The 20413-nt window shown below is 37.3% G+C and overlaps 2 protein-coding genes across 2 annotated transcripts; both read right to left on the minus strand.

The window, feature by feature from the left end:
- Positions 1-15145: 15145 nt before the first annotated feature.
- Positions 15146-15790, minus strand: LOC145030377 (kunitz trypsin inhibitor 5-like). The gene has a single exon (XM_078978753.1). It carries the CDS (start codon positions 15788-15790, stop codon positions 15146-15148), a length of 645 nt encoding a protein of 214 aa, XP_078834879.1.
- Positions 15791-18546: 2756 nt separating this feature from the next.
- On the minus strand, positions 18547-19173 carry LOC145030378 (uncharacterized). The gene has a single exon (XM_078978754.1). It carries the CDS (start codon positions 19171-19173, stop codon positions 18547-18549), a length of 627 nt encoding a protein of 208 aa, XP_078834880.1.
- Between the last annotated feature and the right edge of the window lie 1240 nt (positions 19174-20413).

Genomic DNA, 20413 nt, shown 5'->3' on the forward strand with positions numbered 1-20413 from the left:
GCTTTCTTTAATAATGTACTTTATTTTAAAGCATTACCTTGTGATGGTGTGTATGAAGCTGTATCTATTGTAGATAACTTAGGAAATAATGTTTTGTGTATTGATTCTACTAATAATAACTTGGATAAAGCATCGTTATGGCATTGTCGTCTTGGACATATAAGCAAGAAACGCATAGGCCAACTCCAAAAGGATGGAGTCTTAGAGTCGTTTGACCTAAAGTCAAATGATAGTTGCGAATCATGCTTACTTGGAAAAATGACAAAGTCACCCTTCACAGGCTCATGTGAAAGGGGTGAAGGTTTGTTGGACCTTATACACACGGATGTGTGTGGACCATTCAAACATGCCACAAGAGATGCTAATCGTTATTATTTGACTTTTACCGATGATTACAGTAGATATGGATATGTCTACTTAATCAAGCATAAGTCAGAGACTTTCGAGAAGTTTAAGGAATTTAAACAGGAAGTCGAGAATCAATTGGGCAGGAACATTAAGATGCTTCGATCCGATCGAGGTGGTGAGTATCTTAGTTCAGAGTTCCTCGACTATCTAAAGGAATGTGGGATTGTCTCACAATTGACACCTCCCAGGACACCGCAGTTGAATGGTGTGGCTGAGAGGCGTAATCGAACCTTGTTGGACATGGTTCGTTCCATGATGAGTCGAACTTCGCTACCAATCTCATTCTGGGGGTATGCCTTAGAGACTGCCGCCCATATCCTTAATCTAGTCCCTACAAAGAAAGTTGCCAAAACTCCTCACGAGATGTGGACTGGTAAAGTACCTAAACTAGACCACATCAAGATTTGGGGATGCGAGGTTTTCGTGAGACGCGAGACTCATGATAAGCTCGAACCCCGAAGCGAGAGGTGTATTTTCATCGGCTACCCACAACAATCCTTTGGTTACCTCTTCTACAGACCCAGTGACAATGTGGTCTTTGTAGCAAGAAGAGGAGTCTTTCGAGAAAGAGAGTTTATAAGCCAAGGAGACAGTGGGAGGCAAGTTGATCTTGAAGAAATTCAAGAGTCAAGTGGTGAAGGAACTTCAAACTCTAGCCCTCAACTTGAGGAGGAAACTCCTGTTGAGCCAATTGACGAATCTGTACCTCTGAGGCGTTCCACGAGAATTAGGAGTGCACCTGAGCATTACTATGGATTCCATATTACTGCAGAAGGTGAGACACTTATTAGTGATGAGACACTAGTAAGTCATGATGACCCTAACAGCTACGAGGAAGCCATGGCGGGCCCCGAGTCTGCTAAATGGAAAGAGGCTATGGATAGCGAGATACAATCCATGTATGACAATCAAGTTTGGAACTTGGTTGAGAATGTACCAGGTCGAAAGACTGTAGGGTGCAAATGGGTCTTCAAGAAGAAGACCGACATGGATGGTAAAGTACACACTTATAAGGCTAGACTGGTTGCAAAGGGCTTCTCTCAAATTCCTGGAGTGGACTATGATGAGACCTTTTCTCCGGTAGCCAAGATTAAGTCTATTCGGGTTCTGTTAGCCATAGCCGTATTTCATGACTATGAAATTTGGCAAATGGATGTCAAAACCGCTTTCCTTAATGGAAAGTTGGCTGAAGATGTTTACATGAGTCAGCCAGAGGGTTTTGTCAGTAACGAGTACCCTAATAGAGTGTGTAAGCTTGAGAAATCCATTTATGGATTAAAGCAAGCACCTCGCAGATGGAATCTTTGCTTTGATGAAAAGGTCAAGGAATTTGGCTTTTCTAGGAGTGAAGATGAATCTTGTGTATATGTCAAGGCTAGTGGGAGTATAGTTAGCTTTTTGGTATTGTATGTGGATGACATACTACTCATAGGAAACGACATTCCAACCTTGCAGGAAGTAAAGTCCTGGCTTGGAAAGTGTTTCGCTATGAAGGACCTTGGTGAAGCTGCCTATATTCTGGGGATAAGAATCTTGAGAGATCGGAGTAAAAGACTAATTGGACTTAGTCAAAGTACCTACTTGGAGAAGATTCTGAAGAGATTCAGAATGCAAAACTCCAAGAAAGGAGAGTTGCCCATCCAGAGTAGCGCCAAGCTGAGTAAGACACAAAGCCCTAGCACTGAGGCTGAGATAGCAGAAATGAGTCGATTACCTTATGCTTCGGCTGTAGGTTCGATCATGTATGCTATGACGTGTACTCGACCTGATGTAGCCTTTGCCTTGAGCATGGTTAGCAGGTTTCAGGGGAACCCTGGCAAGGCACACTGGATTGCGGTAAAGAATATTCTCAAGTACCTGCGAAGGACTAAGGACTGGGTCCTTACCCTCGGTGGGAGTGATGACTTGAGAGTTGTAGGGTATAGTGATGCTAGCTTCCAGACTGATAGGGATAACTTCCGCTCTCAGTCGGGCTGGGTCTTTACCCTAAATGGAGGAGCAATTTCTTGGAAGAGTTCCAAGCAAGAGACAGTGGCAGATTCTACTTGTGAATCAGAGTATATTGCAGCTAGCGAAGTGGCAAAGGAGGCGTTATGGCTGAGGAACTTCATTGGAGACCTTGGAGTTGTCGCAGCTATTAAAGAGCCGATGGAAATTTTCTGTGATAGTGAAAGTGCTGTTGCCTTAGCCAAGGAACCAAGGGATCACAGGAGATCCAGACACATCGACAGAAAATACCATTTCATCAGACATCGGATCGAAGAAGGACTCCTCGTGGCAAAGAGGGTATCATCGGATGAGAACCCAGCAGATCCCCTCACAAAGGGACTGACTCGGGTTAAGCATCTCCAGCATGCTCGGAGCATAGGGCTGAAGGATGATATTAGATTTAGTAGTTAGATAATCTCGAAATTTGTAAAGTGTAATTGACATTTGATGATGAATAAAAGTGTTTTATTTATGAGTAAAGTGTTGCTATCTCTTGTCGATCGTTTACTATATTTCTTTTGCATGTTTTGACTTCCAGAATAATTTTGTTTGGTTTAACATATTATTCAAACCTCCACAGTCGGTCATATGTCGGAAGTAGGTATGAATCAAGACTGTCATGTTTGGTTGTAGAGGTCTGGGACAAGGCTACAACAATCATGAGTGCTCATAAGTTCTGAGCATTGGACTCAACCCACGCTCACTGGAATCACTTCATGGAATTCTATCTCGAGTGATCGTGAGACGGTAATATCATATAAGTCTTTAAACCTAGAGATATGATTTGTTACTTACGAGTTGGTTATGCATTGATTGTACGAAAAACGCATTGGTAACTCGATGTTATAAAATCGTGCTCTTATGTGTAATTCAATGAGTAGTAGAACAAACATATGAGTCGAAGTTTATCTGTTCCTTCTTGGATTAGAAGCTGATATCTGGGCCCCTCGATGATTTTGTTTTGACCTATGTACCGGGCCCGGTCAGAACTAGATTGATGTGTTCAATAAAGTTCTTTGTCAAACAAATCGGAAATCGGGAAACAAATGTTGGACAATAAGTAAGACATTGTTCCATGTATTTGTCCGACTGATATCTAGAACAGAGGATTATATGATCACTTATCTTAAATGGCGTACCATCATCTTCTCAAGTTTCGAGAAACCTTGTAAAGAGCTACGATTGCCGATCGGTTCTTGAAGTCATACTTGTAGTAATAGTTACTAGACTTATCCAAGTGGGAGACTGTTGGATAAGGTGTCTAAGTCCATAACTATTTCTGGTATGTACTTGACCCGACCCGGCATGGTCCATTTGGGTTGCATGGCACCATGCAATTGGATAAACTAAATGAGAGAAATAACGCTTGGAGATTATTAATATATTATAAGTTCTAATATATTAATAATATTATTTGATTAGTTTGATCAAGAATTAATTTAGAATTAATTAAGTGATCAAAAGATAACTAATTAAATATATGGGTTGATTAAGTAAATCATCCATATCTTGTATAGTGGGCTAAAAGGCTCCATGGATCATCAAGTTGGGTTCCACCCATAGGATGCTCCATGGATGCTCCATGGGAGTTACAAACCCATGGGTCATGGAAATGAAGAGTCATGACACATTAGGGTTTAACCCTAGATGTGTCAACACTATATAAGAAACATAATCTCCACCAAATTCGGTTGCAACAAAGAAATAGAGGGCTTGGCCGATTTGAAGAAGTGAGTATACTCTCATAAGTTCTTCCAAGAGCATTTGGTGTTGTGTGAAGCATTTGAGGCATCACCACTTGAGGTGCTAGGCTCACAAGGTTTCAAGGAACACAAGCAACAACAAGGTAAGTTATTCTATCTATACTTTATGTTAAAATTGTTCCCCATGTATGCTAGATAGGAATATAACCTTGGAATTCAACTTTGCATGACAAATTAGACAAACATAGATCCAAGGTTATTAGGGTTGCATGTACACTTAGGAAGTGTTAGTATGCTCAAAACCCATCAATAGTGACGCCAGCTTTCAAACCGACAGGGACAACTATCGTTCGCAGTCGGGCTGGGTCTTTACCCTAAATGGAGGAGCAGTGACATGGAAAAGTTCCAAGCAGGAAACCGTAGCTGATTCAACGTGCGAATCAGAGTACATCGCAGCGAGCGAAGCGTCGAAGGAGGCAATATGGCTGAAGAACTTATCGGTGATCTTGGAGTTGCACCGGCCATAAAGGAGCCCATGGAGATTTTCTGTGATAACGAAGGTGCGGTTGCCTTGACCAAGGAACCGAGGGATCATGGTAGATCTCGACATATCGACAGAAAATATCACTTCATTAGACATCGTGTAGAAGAAGGACAACTCGTAGTGAAGAGGATATCATCAGAAGATAACCCAGCAGATCCGCTTACGAAGGGACTGAGTAGGGTTAAGCACTTACAGCATGCTAGGAGTATTGGGCTGAAGGATGATATTAGCATAGATTAGATTGTATTAGAAACGTATAATAGATAAATGTAATTAACATTTGATGATTAAATAAAGAAGTTTTATTTATGAGTAAAGTTACTATCACATGTTGGTTGTTTAACTATTGTTTCACTTTGCATGTTTTGACTTCCAGAATAATTGAGTTTATTAGGAATAATCGAATTATTTAAATGGTCCACAATCGTTCATATGTTGGGAGTAGATATGAATGAAGATTGTCGTGAATTGGTGTGTAGAGTGTCTAAATGGTGTTAGACATAGCAAGAGTTGCTGCAACGTTCATGAGTGCTTACGAACTGGTTTTGAGCATTGGAATAAACCCGCGCTTGCTGGAATCACCTTATGGAATACGATATAAAAGGTGATCGCAAGACGATAATATCATATGGTCTTAAAACCTAGATATATGGTTTATTATTTGTTAATTGATTGTGCATTGATAATGCGAAAACGCATCAGTAACTTGATGTTATAAAACGCATTGTTGTGTATAGTTGGTTAATGAATAAGTAAATGCATATAAGTCGAAGTTTATCTGTAAATTTTATCCTAAGAGGGTAGAAGAGATATCTTGGCCACTCGATGATTTGATTTGACTTATGTGCCGGGCCCGGTCAGAACTGAATTGATGTGTTCGATTAAGTTCTATGTCAAATAAATCGAAGATCGAGAAATCTAAATGCTAGACTAACCATTCCATAGGATTGTCAGCATGATATCTAACAGAGGACTGTACGATCCCTTATCTAAAGGACAAGATTGATTAGATCAGAGTTGACAGCGTCTTTGAGAGCTACGATTGCAAACCGTATTATACTTGTATAGTTACTAGACTTATCCAAGTGGGAGACTGTTGGAATAGTGTCTAAGGCTATAACTATATTCGGTGGTGCATGGTCCTTTTGGGTTGCCTTCACCATAGCAACTTGAAGGATGATTTGTTAAGAGAGAGTAAATATTATAAGGAATAATATTTAGCTATTTGATTAATATAAGTCATAAATTAATTGGTATTAATTTGGTGACTTAAAGAGATTAATTAAATAAGAGGGTATAAACTGTCAATTGTTTGATAGTTAGACTTTAGACTATAAATCCATTAGGATGGACTTTGGACGGTTTCTAAGAGCTTTAGGATAGCTTAAAATAGTCCATAAGGATATCTATGAGTGGATTTGGATAGCCTTAAGTGAAGATTATCCAATTAGGGTTTAGGGTGAAACCCTTAAGGAGTCTAAAGGTATAAATAGGCCCTTGGGATGTGGAATTTGTGTACAACCTTTCAGAACCTAAAGCAAGGAACCTCTGGCCGAATTCCATCTCCTCTCCTCTCTCCTAAATCATCTTGCTTGCTATTGGTGTTTGTAAGCCATTAGAGGAGTGACAATTGTGACTCTAGAAGCTCCAAGACAAGAAGATCAACAAGGAACTCAAAGGTATGATTCTAGATCTGTTTTAATGTTATTGTTTAACCTAATTAGCCATTAGAAGTCTTGGATTCAAAAGCATGTTTGATAGAAAGCCTAGATCCAAGCAATAGGGTTTTGCATGCGCACATAGGAAAGTTCTTATGGCTAAAACTCAACACCTCCTACTACCGTGACCCCTACCGCAACATAGGCACCCTACTACAGTAGTCCAAGCAGCTCAACCCAAATTCTAATGAGTTAAGTCTATTTTTACTTCAAAGAAAGCACCAATTAACATTGTGAAAAAGGGAGTCGGTACTACAAAGAAACAAAAAACCAAGACCGCAAAAACCTCTACTGTGGTTCCTCATTCTCCTTCCAAGACTCTAGATCCCCCAACAAATGTTGTAGATGACTTTCATCATGAGTCTTTCAATTCAGGAGATGTTTTTAGAAAAAAGAAACTTAAAATCACCCCAGTCAAATCCATATGAGAACCACGAATCATACCGCAGTCTCTCATAAGACCCCGATAGTCATTAGAGTCACTGCAAACTCACCCAATCACACACCATCTCACCACTTAGATACAATAAGTATATCTGTTTCATCTCATCATAGAGACACACCCCCAATTGGATCCTAAGTGGATCCAATTGTGACGAGTCGCCCTAAGGTCTCCAAGGCATCACACTTGCACGTATTTGATCCTAAGGAGTTGAACTCCATCTTGCTTCGTGTCACACAAACACTCAATACACCAGTTGCACCACATGACACTTCTTTCTTAGCCCTTGCTGGAACTGAGCCGAGGCCATACTTTACTTTAGGTCAAGGAGACAAAGGAAGCTTAGGAACTCCTATTCCACTAACAATACGATCAAGTGGTCTAGGTGTGGGGAGCACAAATGTGCAAGGGACCATGAACCTGAGGGACCCCTCGGTACGTAAGGATTTAACTGATACAACTCACATGATTCTTGACTCGATACCGTCCAAGTATCGAGTCCAAAAATCAAAAAATTTGAAGCTTTTAAGAGGGCAGTAAAAGCAAGAAAGGCTCAACAAGTTCTTTAACAACAACAAAAGGAGAAAGATATTCAGACTGTAGCGAAATACTGGGCGGATTCCTTCAACAATGTCAAAATGGTCCATGACATCCTTGCTATTCAGTAATGGGTATCTACCATGGAAGCAACGGTTCAACATGTTCAACAAATGGAAAATATTGTTGGCACTTCCAAACCTCCCCCAACAGCAGAAGTTCATGATTCCAACGACAAAGGCACCGCAATCGAGATAACATCAGCCCTAATGTTTGGATTCGACGAAGTTGTTCTGGAAGATGTTCAACAACCTCCCAACTCAGAAGAATTTCTTATGGTTTTTGACGATGGACAAGTCCAGTGGATCCCAACACTCCACCTCTTAACCAAAGCAGAAGAAGAAAAAGAAGAAGAAGAAGAAGAAGAAGAAGAAGAAAATTGCGGTCTCCTAGAAAGAATTCCTTAGTTTACAAGCTATGGTTAATCAAATTCTTACTGCAGTATCTTCCCAAGCATCATAAACCACTGAAGCACAAACACCATAGTCCCTCGCTGAGCGTGTTGAAATTTTAGAAACCAGAGAAAGGATGAACACCAAACAAATCCTTTTGAGAATCAAAATGGGAATCAGAGAGCTTGACAACCGTAGAACCAAAGATCATGAGGAGTTCGTGTCTACGGCTGAAAAGCTCATAAATGAGGTCACTGAACTGAAAAATGAACTCAATCAAACCCTTGACAAACAAGTTACTCCCTCCAAAAAGCTTGTAGATGAGACTTATATTGCTTACGAATATAGTCTTGCATCTCTAAAAACTACCATCAGTGTTCTACGTCGATCACTCACTGCCAACTCGAGTATTGATGAAATTCTCCTCTTTACAAAGGAGTTTCATCAATTACTCCTCAACAAGGTGATCCTCAACAACTGATAGCTCTGTAAAGAAATGAAGTCCTAATTTAATGAAACTTTCCAAAAGATAGATGGGCTCAATCAGTGGTTTAAGGAGCAACAGATTGTTACTTCCTCAAAAGGGGGAAGTGAAACTCCTCCGCAACTCCATCATGAACAAGGTCCTTCACACTCAAAAAATCATTCAGTTCATCAACATCAAACACCACCAAGAATCCAACCTTCTCCTACCAAAGAAAAAAACAAACCACCAACTCCACGATCTTCACCGCATCAATCTCCACAACAAACTCCACTGCAACATGATCCTCAACAAATTTCTCAAAAACAAACCCCTCCACAATTCAAAATTTTGGCACCCACAATGTCTTCGGATCACTCCAATGATTCCCTAACCACTCTTCAAAGAAAACGAGGCTAAAGGGCTGCGAAGTTTGCTGAACAACTCTGGAGGGCACATGGATTCGATACAAAAATAGATGAGTCATTAATTAACTCATGAGTAAACCTTACCCGCAGGCTTCTTGTTGATGATTACAAGCCGATCCTAACATACGATGAACCTCCATCTGATGGATACTGGGACATACCAATCTCTCCAAACTCCAATTTTTTCCCTGTTTTTGAGCTATTTGATCTCAGCCTTCTGGATGATCAAAGACTCGCTCTGGAATCGAACATCTGAATTTGTTTCATGCCAAGCACGGTTCTGATTTTGAAAAGATATGGTCTAATGATAGACTAGAAGGGGTAAAAAATTATAAAGTGAGGAAGTTCATGAAAATTGATTTTGTTCAATATACCCTGACCAGAAGAGGGGATGACTACATCAGAACGTAGGCTGATTTTGTCAGCATGAACCCTGAGGAGATTTTGCTGATTGCAAGGGTATTTCAAATCAAAGCTGAAAAACATCCAAATATGAAGATTGTGTTTGGAAAAGCTTGTGAATTTCTTAAGGCATTAGTATGCAATTTCGGGAAAATTGATGCTGAAATTCACCCTGTCCTTGCCAAGAGGTTCAGCTTTCCTCACTTCGAGCCTGCTCCAAGCTTTACTGAAGGTTTCCAAGATATGTCACTTAGAGCAACAAATTATCCGGAGTTAGGAGTTGTATACAACAAAAGCTAACAATGATCTCAAGTACTTCATACCTGTAACCGCTATGCACTAGTTGACCAAGAAGCAACTAGATACCACATTGGCTTCGGTTCAAAGATCCAAGAATACAACAGATGAAGTCAAGTTTGAGATAACGAGAAGAATCCATTGGCTGAGTGAAGTAAGGAAGTTCTGTTGGATCATAATCAAGTTGCTAAAACTTAACAAGTGAAGAAGAAAGCTGAAGTGGTCACTTTTGGGAAAATTGTTGATACAAAAAGTGATCCTCTTTAGCTAAATGATCCGCAGTCTTGTTTGTTGTTGATACCACAATTGGATTTGCTACCATAGTTGAAGTTGTCTACCACAATTAGAGAAGTGTTTACGTGAACCGCAACTGAGATGAAGAAGAGACTCCCTCCAATAAGTTCTAACTACCTCACGAACACAATTACATAACACATGCACTAAATAATTCTTTGATTGCAAGGTCTCACACTACAATGGTTGGACTCAAACAAGAGCTATGCAATAGAGTTAAACCTAACCTTCTAAAATTATCTAATATATGGAACATGTAACCTAATGTATTCATTTAATAGTTAGATGATATTATCAGATCTCTCTAAAAGCACAAAGCAAGCAACATTTGAGCATCGAGTAATCTAAACTAGTGCCTCAGTTAATCAGGTCATTTTATCCAACAATTTGAAATCCATACTAGCATGTAGTTCCAAAAGCTCAATCAACATGCATATGAATACATATATCCTATTATTCTAACATGCAAATCCTAAGCGGATCCTTAGTCCTAATCTAGCATGCAATTCTCTTATACTCATACCAAAACAATAAGTATAAAACATGGATGGGAATTTTCGGAAATCTTGAGCTCGGATGATTACATGCATAACCTTTTTGGAAAACTTATTTTATTTTAAAAGATTGTATTAACTCCTTAGTTTGAGTTCAGACACACTCGAGAGTGTGCCGAAATCACTCAACCCAAGGCTCTAATACCAACTTGTAACATCCTAAAAATTTTGAGTAAAAATTACATTTTTAAATAAGTCGAAATCATTCATTCAATATCCATTAAGACAATCAGAGTAAAAACATTCTCAAAACATCATAGTAAATTTATAAACATTCAATGCAGAATAAATCTCTAGGGGATGTAGTAAGTCGGTCCCTTCCTTTAGAAACCAAAAGTACCTGAAAATATTTTAAACATAAACTGTAAGCAAAATCTTAGTTAGTTCCCCAAAATACCACATACCATACATATATATCAGCTCGAAGCTATAACGAGTCTATTTCACCCTGAGTGTATGTCAACTTAATCAGTGTATTTCAACCGAACGAGTCTATTTCAACTCAGTCAGTGGTTTTTCAACCGAATGCATCTATTTCACCCAGAGATTATTTCAACTCAATCAGTGTTTTTCAACCGAATGGGTCTATTTCACCCTAAGTCTATTCCACCCCCACATACATAAAGTAAACAATCATATCAACAAGAGTCACAAAGACAACAAACACATATAGGCATATCGGCAGGAGTCACAAAGACAACTATCATCCTACAAACATAATCTAGTGGGCCGACATTGGTGCCTTCGACCCACGAGCACATGGAAGAGACTCACCTAAACTATTCAACAGAAGCCCAATAGCTACCTCAACAATAAGACAGCCAACCTAAGCTTCCTAAATCCAAACTAAAACCAATCCTTAGTCGAATGCTCAACTCTACCCAAGTTTGACAAAACGTCAAATTGGTTAAAAGTCAACTCCAGCTGACGCCCACATCGTGGCCAATCCATGGCCACGTCGTGTCCACTCAATCCAATCTCAATCAAAATCTACTACCATGTCGTGGCAGAATCTAGGCAAAACAGTTGCGAATAAACTTGTCGCCACACCATCGTGAGCATCATGCCATGTTGTGGGCACGTCCGGACAAAACAGATGTGATAAATCCTGCCACCACATCGTGGCCTTCCTTGGCCATGTCGTGGTCTTTAGTTAGAAAGACTTTTCTTAAATAAGGGCTTAATCCATAAGGACTAAAGCTAAAATCATCAAATCTGATTCCTAAAAGCTTCATAATGGATAAAGTTTCCAACTTTATCCATTAGGATGGTCCAAACCACCAAGATCTAGGCTTTAAGCCTCAAAAGGACCTAAAAATACACCTTTCTCAACTTAATTCATTAAGTCCGAGTCTCTTACTTTTAGTTTTATCCACGATAATGCCACAATCTTACAAGATCTAAACTCTAATACACAAAAATGGCCTAAAGACTAAGATAACTTACATGGCTAAAAGGGAAGGAAAAAGATCATAACTTTCGTAGTCCATGAGATCCAAGAAGTATTCCAAACTTATCAAAAGATGTTGGACTCCACTCAACTCCAAGATCATTTATAAAATGGACCAAAAGTGCCAAAGAGCACAAATGAAGAGATCTAGAGAACAAAAGAGCATGATTGGAACTTTATACTTACAATGGTCCATAAATGTAGTACATTTGATAGATCCAAACTTAAAGCATCATTCCTTGCAACCAAAAGAACCATCTTGATCTTTACACTTCATCAAAATATCATAAAAAGCATCCACAAGAGGAGAGATTAGAAGCAAGGAGCTCAAAACTTGAAGATTGAGGCTAGAGTTTTCCAAAGGGGTTCTAAATATTAAGTCCGAGTCTCTTACTTTTAGTTTTATCCACGATAATGCCACAATCTTACAAGATCTAAACTCTAATACACAAAAATGGCCTAAAGACTAAGATAACTTACATGGCTAAAAGGGAAGGCAAAAGATCATAACTTTCGTAGTCCATGAGATCCAAGAAGTATTCCAAACTTATCAAAAGATGTTGGACTCCACTCAACTCCAAGATCATTTATAAAATGGACCAGAAGTGCCAAAGAGCACAAATGAAGAGATCTAGAGAACAAAAGAGCATGATTGGAACTTTATACTTACAATGGTCCATAAATGTAGTACATTTGATAGATCCAAACTTAAAGCATCATTCCTTGCAACCAAAAGAACCATCTTGATCTTTACACTTCATCAAAATATCATAAAAAGCATCCACAAGAGGAGAGATTAGAAGCAAGGAGCTCAAAACTTGAAGATTGAGGCTAGGGTTTTCCAAAGGGGTTCTAAATATGATGGAGGCTGCTAAAATGCCAAAAAAAATGTGGAACCTTATGCTTATATACGTTGAAAACCCTAAGATTATGGGTTTGGGCATGATATACTGCCATTCTGTGGCCACATTTCTCCACTCCATGGCCTGCCACACCGTAGGCTCTGATCTCCACTCCATGGCGACGGTTTTTCACCCAAATCCATTCCAACTTCAATTAACCATAACTTCTTCATTTCAACTCAGTTTTTGGTGATGTTTATATGCACAAAAAGGTTTTGACGAGCCCCACAATTTTACTTAATTACTTTTGACTTAGAACACACCAAAATAAAATCCATAATTCATGAAAGAAGTCCGAAACATCATTTTCCCCATTCTACCCTTTGACTCCAAGATACAAACCTAGGGCTTAAATTACATAACCAATATTATCAACATCCAATAGGGTCTAAACCCTATTCCCTTAAAGCCCAATGCCTTTACTTGATCCATTTATAGTCCGCAATCCCGAAATAAGAAACTTCTCAAAACAGGATGTTACAATATGAAACCACTCAAGCCTTATTGGCATGTAGACATAAAGATGGAAATTCGTGTGCACATGTTCTAAAAATGAAATCATACATTGACAAAATGGAAATGATGGGTGTAGTATACCCAAAGAAGAAAGCCAATGATTTGGTTCTTCTTTCACTTCAAAAAAATATGATTTTGTTTATAAGATTAAATAGAATTTTAATACTTTTGAAAAGGTTCAAGTAGTAGCAAAGAGTAGCAGAACGACTATTAGAATATATTAAGCAAAAAGATAAAAGATTCTTCAATCTAAAAAGGAAGACGCATACTTTAGTATCACGTTTTATGATCATCTTAGTAATTGTGAAATTGTATCACAATTGACTCCTGTTAGAACGAACATACCAAATAGGACGAGCCCTAATTGCAATGGTAACTTCCTATACGCCTTTACCTTTTTTTTAACGACATAAACATTCACATACATCTGTGTTTTCGTCTTTGTCTCTTTGGCTTTTGGTATAAATTAAAATCACAATCTCATCACCTCTATTATGTGATATTTTGTATCTAGGCTCTCATCATCACACTCATCAATCTCACGGTTATGCAATTATTCACTCTGTCGCTTTGTCCATTGGCTTTGTAGAAAAATGTTTTTTCACCACAAAATTTAGGTAATCTTTTATTTCTATTTTGATAAAGTTGTATGGATTGTGTTTTGCATGCAATTATTGTTTTCTTTTCATATCATCATGCAATTTTGGTTATCTACTGTTTACAGCATACTGATTAACGTTTTATAGAAGTTGTTCTTATTTTGCTCAATGAGTAATTTATAATATAATAACAAAAGAAACTCTTTTTAGTTTTGTAATGTCTATACTAATTTTATTAATGTTTAATGCATAACTATACTTAAGAGATAGTTTTTCATTTGGAAATTTTAATTTCTGCTTTGTGATTAAATTTTACTAAAGTGTCATTTAAATTCTAATTTTTGTTTTCTTTGTTTATTTGTTAGATCATTTAGTTTCAAAAGATCAAATGTTGTTATTAGCAGCTTGAAACAAAATCGATGGATTTATTTATTACGCTACATATTTGACAGCGCATGTTGCTATTAGAAACATACGAAGGAGAAATCAAAGTTATCTCTTTGGACTAGCTACAATGACTCAAGAAATAATCAAAAAAGATTGATTTATTTTTGTTTGAACGGCAAGGAAAATATTATGTACAAAAAAGAAAAAGAAATTAAATATCCTCCTACTTTTTTTTTTCTATTTATATTCCTATCAATATAAAATGATGAAAAATGTCTTAAAATATTATTAATTTTATCAAAATGTGATATTTATCGTAACTTCAAATAGATATGAAGATAAGTAGCAAGAAAAAGTAAAATGATATTTAGTTTCTCAAAAAGAAAAGCCACCAGAAGGGGCACAAATAGAGGAGATAGATGCAAAGAACTTTTGAGGCAGCACCAAAAATAGCAACAAACTTTAAAGTCCACCTAGAAACGGCATTCAACTTGCAAAATAAAGGAGAAAACTAATCTAAAAGCCATCATGAGGCAGCATTCATGTACTCAATCTGCCCCACATGTAACCGAATCCCGCACTAATTAAGTGTCACTTAGCAGCAACAAAACTAATTCTCAAATTGCCCTTGAAGGATGGATCTTAAAAATGATAGGATAATTGAGAATTGTATTTCAAAAAATGCACAAGAGAAATTATTTTTGGTAATGACTACATGTTTAGTTGTATGGCTATAGAATTTATATAAATTATAAAAGTGCTCCATTTTTATTTTATAAATTTATGTTGTATGTGAGTCCCCTACAATTATAAGGGCATATTTAAGTCTTTTCAACCGGGAAATTGAAAACTTATGGACGGGCCTGCAGGCTAGAATATAGAAATTAAACTTATTTCTTGAATAAGTAAACGAAATAGTGAACTTGAACTACAAGCTTAATTAGCTTCTTTAATTATTGGAGCAAAGTCTGAGTGGAATAAAGTCCACATGGGCTCACACGTCATGTGATAATGTCCCTTATTTTGCACTCCAGAAAATCACATACAAAACAAGGCTACTTTACTTGGAAAGCTTATAAAGCACAAACTCAAAAGGAGTACCACCAGTGGCAGCAATAAGACGCCTGACTCCACTGTGTAAGTAAATGCTTACGTTAAAGCATGTTCCAGGACCTGCACCACAAAACGAGGGACAGTATTGAAGCATGTAGCTGTGCACCTTCGGACTTGTTGGCTTAGGATACTCCACAACCTGGAAACATGTAAAAGATTGGTCGAAACCGCCACCAGTTGTAATCAAGTTCGAAGGTGGTGGTTCTAGGACATTGGGGACTGTCCAAAATGTCGACTTCTCACAAGCACCCTCTGGATACCCCGAATCAATCGCAAGAATGCTTGATGTGAAGAGATACTTTTTCTTACCAATGAGAGTGAACATGAACTGGCCACCTAGGTTAACGTCGGCAGGGTCCTGCACCACGTTGAATGGACAAATTTTGTTATTGTTCATTGTGTCGGTTAGCTTGATTCTTCCACCATTAGCCGATATCACTGGAGCAATGTGGTAGGGAACGCCATTCAGGACCTTTTTCCCGGTTGCATCTTTCACTACATTTTCACCAGCAGCGTTAGTGGTTGTATAGCAGATTGACTGTGTTGTGATGAAGAATAGAAGGAAGAGAGCATCTGAGAGTGATGACTTCATGTTATCTAATCTTTTGGCCGATGTCTGGTTCAACAAGTAAGAGGTTGCTATTTATAGAATATAGTTGCGGATGCATCTACCACTTCGCTACACGTTTTTTTTCTGCATACAGTAGTCGTTATCAACAACGTTTATTATTATTATTATTATTATTATTATTATTATTTTTGTTTGCTTTCGATTTTGTAGTGAGGACATATCACTAAGTTGTGACTTGTGACAAGTGGGAGTCCCCTACACAGCTAAACCAACATAAATTTAGTTTAAAGCTAAAGAAATTATAATAATAATAATGAATATATAGTTGTTCTTTAGTAATAATAACGAAATCGATCATCTACATGACTACATTAACAAAAAACTATGTACATGCACAATTCATATAGAAGTCTTAACGGTTTACCCTGGTGCTTTAAATTTGAGGATAAACGTAATATACTCTATCGCGAGCAAGCTATCTAAAAATCCTAAGATCAAAAGCATTATTACAGGTAACATGTTTACATATCTCGTCTCACGCAGCAGTGGTTGTGAAGTGAGCAAGAAAGAGGTAAAAAAAATAATAATAATAATACAATCGGCGTCTTCATGTTATTGGAATTAGTCGACATATGACATCCATTATTGTATGCTTTTCACAGTGTTTTCGTTGTCCTGTTTTAGGCCATAAATAGAATGATAGGATAAGGATACAGAGTATACCCACTGAACGATGAGAATCGCGGAGCACCGTATGTGTGGATTTTGGGCAAAGTATATATAATTTCACGTGTTAAATAAATTTGATTTTAAATCTATTTTAGATTTGATATACATAATATGATAATAATCAAATCAAATAAATAAAATATTTTTGATACATGTTATATTATTATCTTATATTATTGCAGTTGATACATGTCATTTACTAAGAGTTTTTATTTATTTTTTTCTATTTTTCATTTTAATAAATTCTAGATAATATTCAAATTTAATAATTATAATAAATATAAGACAAAACTGCACAAACGGTCCCTGTGGTTTACACAAAATTGCCACTTTGGTCCAAAAAAGTTTTGGCTATCACCACAAATCCAAAGTTTTCATTTTCTTGCATATTTGATCCAATGGGTTAACTTCCGTTTGTTTCCTTCTGTTAAGTTATGTTTGACTAGTCAAATCAGGGGTATTTTGGTCATTCCCTATTTATGCCCTTTATTTTATATTAATAAAGGAGAGTAATAAGAACGAATCCCAATCCATCTTCTTTGTCGTCGTTCTCATTTTGGTCTTCTTCAACTCTCCGATCGATTTCTTCAAGAAATCAAAATCAAAAATGGTGCTTTGTTTTTGTGGTAAAATGGTCATAGTTCGCACAGCATGGACTGATAAAAATCCAGGTAGACGCTTCTGGGGATGCCCTACTGAGGTACGCATTTTTTTTTTGGATTTCAGTATAAATCTCCCATTACATGTTACGATCTTCTTTTGATTCTTAAATTTTGAAGGGACCCAAATGTCGATTTATTGGGTGGTTTGATGGTCCAATTTGTGAACGTTCAAAAGCTATTATACCTGGGCTGCTGAGGTCAATCAACAAAGTGAAGTCACAAAACACAAGACTCAAGTGTTACCTGTTATGCAGTTGGGTGTTATTCGTGTTTGTTCTGGTTTATAAGAAGTAGATTGAGGTGTAATGGTTTGGGTGGTTTGTAAGTGTAATGGTTTGGCTGGTTTCTAAGCAGTATATTGAAATGTAATGGTTTGGGTAGTGTTTTAAGGTTTTTGGTAGTATCTTGTTTAAGCAATGTAATCTTTTGGGCAATACTTTGTGGTAGTCTTTTTTGGTTATAATGTAAGCAATGTAAGACATGTTTTACAGGAATTTGTCAATGGTGATTCTATTTGGTATGTACATTTTGACCAATTTATTTTGTTTGTGGTTTTGTTTAAAAGGGCATTAGTCAATTTATATTGGGCAATTTTGTGTAAACCACAGGACCATGTGTGCAGTTTTGTCTTGTGGTTTTGTTTAAAAGGGTATATTGGTCTATTTATTTTGTATATGGTTTACACATTATCAATAACAAATGTATGTTTTGATTAAAAGGGCATATTGGTCTATTTATTTTGTATGTGGTTTACACATTATCAATGAAAAATGTATGTTTTGTTTAAAAGGGCATATTGGTCAATTTATATTGGGCAAATTTGTGTAAACCACAGGACCATGTGTGCAGTTTTTGTCTTGTGGTTTTGTTTAAAAGGGCATATTGGTCTATTTATTTTGTATATGGACAAATGTATGTTTTGATTAAAAGGGCATATTGGTCAATTTATATTGGGCAATTTTGTGTAAACCACGAGACCATGTGTGTAGTTTTGTCTAGTGGTTTTGTTTAAAAGGGCATATTGGTCTATTTATTTTGTATATGGACAAATGTATGTTTTGATTAAAAGGTCATATTGGTCAATTTATTTTGTATGTAGTTTACACATTATCAATGACAAATGTATGTTTTGTTTAAAAGGGTATACTGGTCAACTTCTACAACAAAAAATTATACATTACAATAACATCAAGACATCATTACATTAAATCCAGTGTAAATTGTTCCCATACATCATAGGGGTACACTATCAAGTACCAAAAGTAACATCCAAAATGGTTAAACCCCAAAACACAGAAAGTACTAAACATACAATACACATAAACATAACATTATCCCAAAAAGACACTTATACCCCTACAAACATCAAAATCCCTTGAAATCCAATCACTTACCCCCTTGGCCTTTGCAAGTTCTAGCATTGTGCCCTTTAATTTTACACTTGCTGTAGGTTACTTGGATAAACTTTCTTGTAAGCTTTCCACTCCTACTAGCAATATTGCTTTGACTCCCACTACCACTAGCAACATTGTCTCCCTTCTTCTGGCTTTTCTCCTCAGCAGAGTGCCTCCTCTTTTTCTTTGGCCTTCCAGGCTGATTTTTGTGTATAGGAGGGGTGATATTAATTGGGCATTCACTTATAGGCCACATTGCTCGACCTTTAATAGGCTCTACCTTGTACACATAAGCTGCTTTCCATGTTTCTAGCCAGTGCACCCTGTGGGCATAAGTGTGCAGTTCTCCAACTTCCTCACCATTATCTGCTTTGTCATTTAGGACTGCAATGACATGCTTACAAGGGAGTCCTGTTAATTCCCACTTCCTACAACTGCATACTCTTTCAACCATATCAACAACATGTTGATCCTGCCATGGCCCTTGCACTTGGTATTTATCTGACCCATTCCACCTAACTGTGTACTGAGATGCCCAATTCACATTCTTCTCCATGATCTTTGTTGCAGATGGGGTTAGTGGACCAACACACTTCTTTTGAACCTTTATGACATGCATATTCTTTTCATCATATACTCCCTAATGTACTCCAAGCAGGATATCAGTGGCTTGTCCCTTCCCTCAATCAATTTGCTATTAAAAACTTCACAAAGATTATTCAGAAGCATATCTGAAACTGCTCTGCCTGAAAACACCACAATATTGTCAGGATCAAACATATACTAATACAAAAGGATCAAACATATGTTGGATTAGTGTCTAAGTCCATAACTGTTTTGGTATGTACTTGACCCGATTATGAGCATGGTCCTTTTGGGTTGCCTTCACCATAGCAATATGTAGGATGATTTAAGGAGAGAAAGGTTTAAATATGATTTATTAATATATTATGAGAATAATATATTAAAGGAGAAATCATATTGTTTAATTAATATTGGTCAAGAATTAATTAAGAATTAATTTTGTGGTTAAAAGAGATTAATTAAACTTAGGGGACTGAAGTTGTAATTATAAGATAATTATAATTGGGCTATGGATCACCTAATAATATATAGGTTGAACGAATTCTATGGGAAGCCCATTAGAAATCGTCCAAGGGATATGTTTAAGGAGTCCATGGGCTGCTTAGGGCCTAAGCAGTCAGATTAGGGTTTCCTAGTTGTAAACCCTAATAGCCTACATGTATAAAAGGGACCCTTAAGCCCCAAAAACGTGAACAACACTTCCATTAGGGTTTCCAGCCGTTTTTGGTGCCTCTTTTTCTTCTCCTCTTCATCCAAGTTGCATATGGTGTTTGTGACTCCATTAGAGGTACTACACTTGTGGTACTTGCTTTCAAGAGCTAAGGAAATTCAAGGAAATAGTTGTTATTGCTATATAACAACAAAAGGTATGTATTCTAGATTTATATATGAATTTCGAAAATTATAGTAGCATGCCAGGTTTCTTTTTGTGTTCATAAAGCTGTATAACTAATAGTGAAAACATAGATCCAATACTAGGGTTGCATGCACACACAGGATTGTTTGTATAAGACCCTTCAGTGGTATCAGAGCCATTGGTTTTTGTTTTCAATTAGCTTTTATTCAAATTTGTGAACTTGACATATTAGGGTTTATGGCTAATAAACCCTAAAGGCTAGGTAATTTTCGCAATCTGGGTTGCAAAACCCTAGATGGCGATTTTTGCTAGGGTTTCCCAAATCCTTTCCTTAGCCTCCAAGATTTTGAAATCTAGGGTTATCCAACCCTTGGATTTCGAAATTACCTCCTTCCCCAAGGTTAGATCCTAAATTTTA

The sequence above is a fragment of the Lactuca saligna genome, chromosome 2, assembly GCF_052625555.1.
Source record: "Lactuca saligna cultivar CGN05327 chromosome 2, ASM5262555v1, whole genome shotgun sequence".
NCBI lineage: Eukaryota > Viridiplantae > Streptophyta > Magnoliopsida > Asterales > Asteraceae > Lactuca > Lactuca saligna.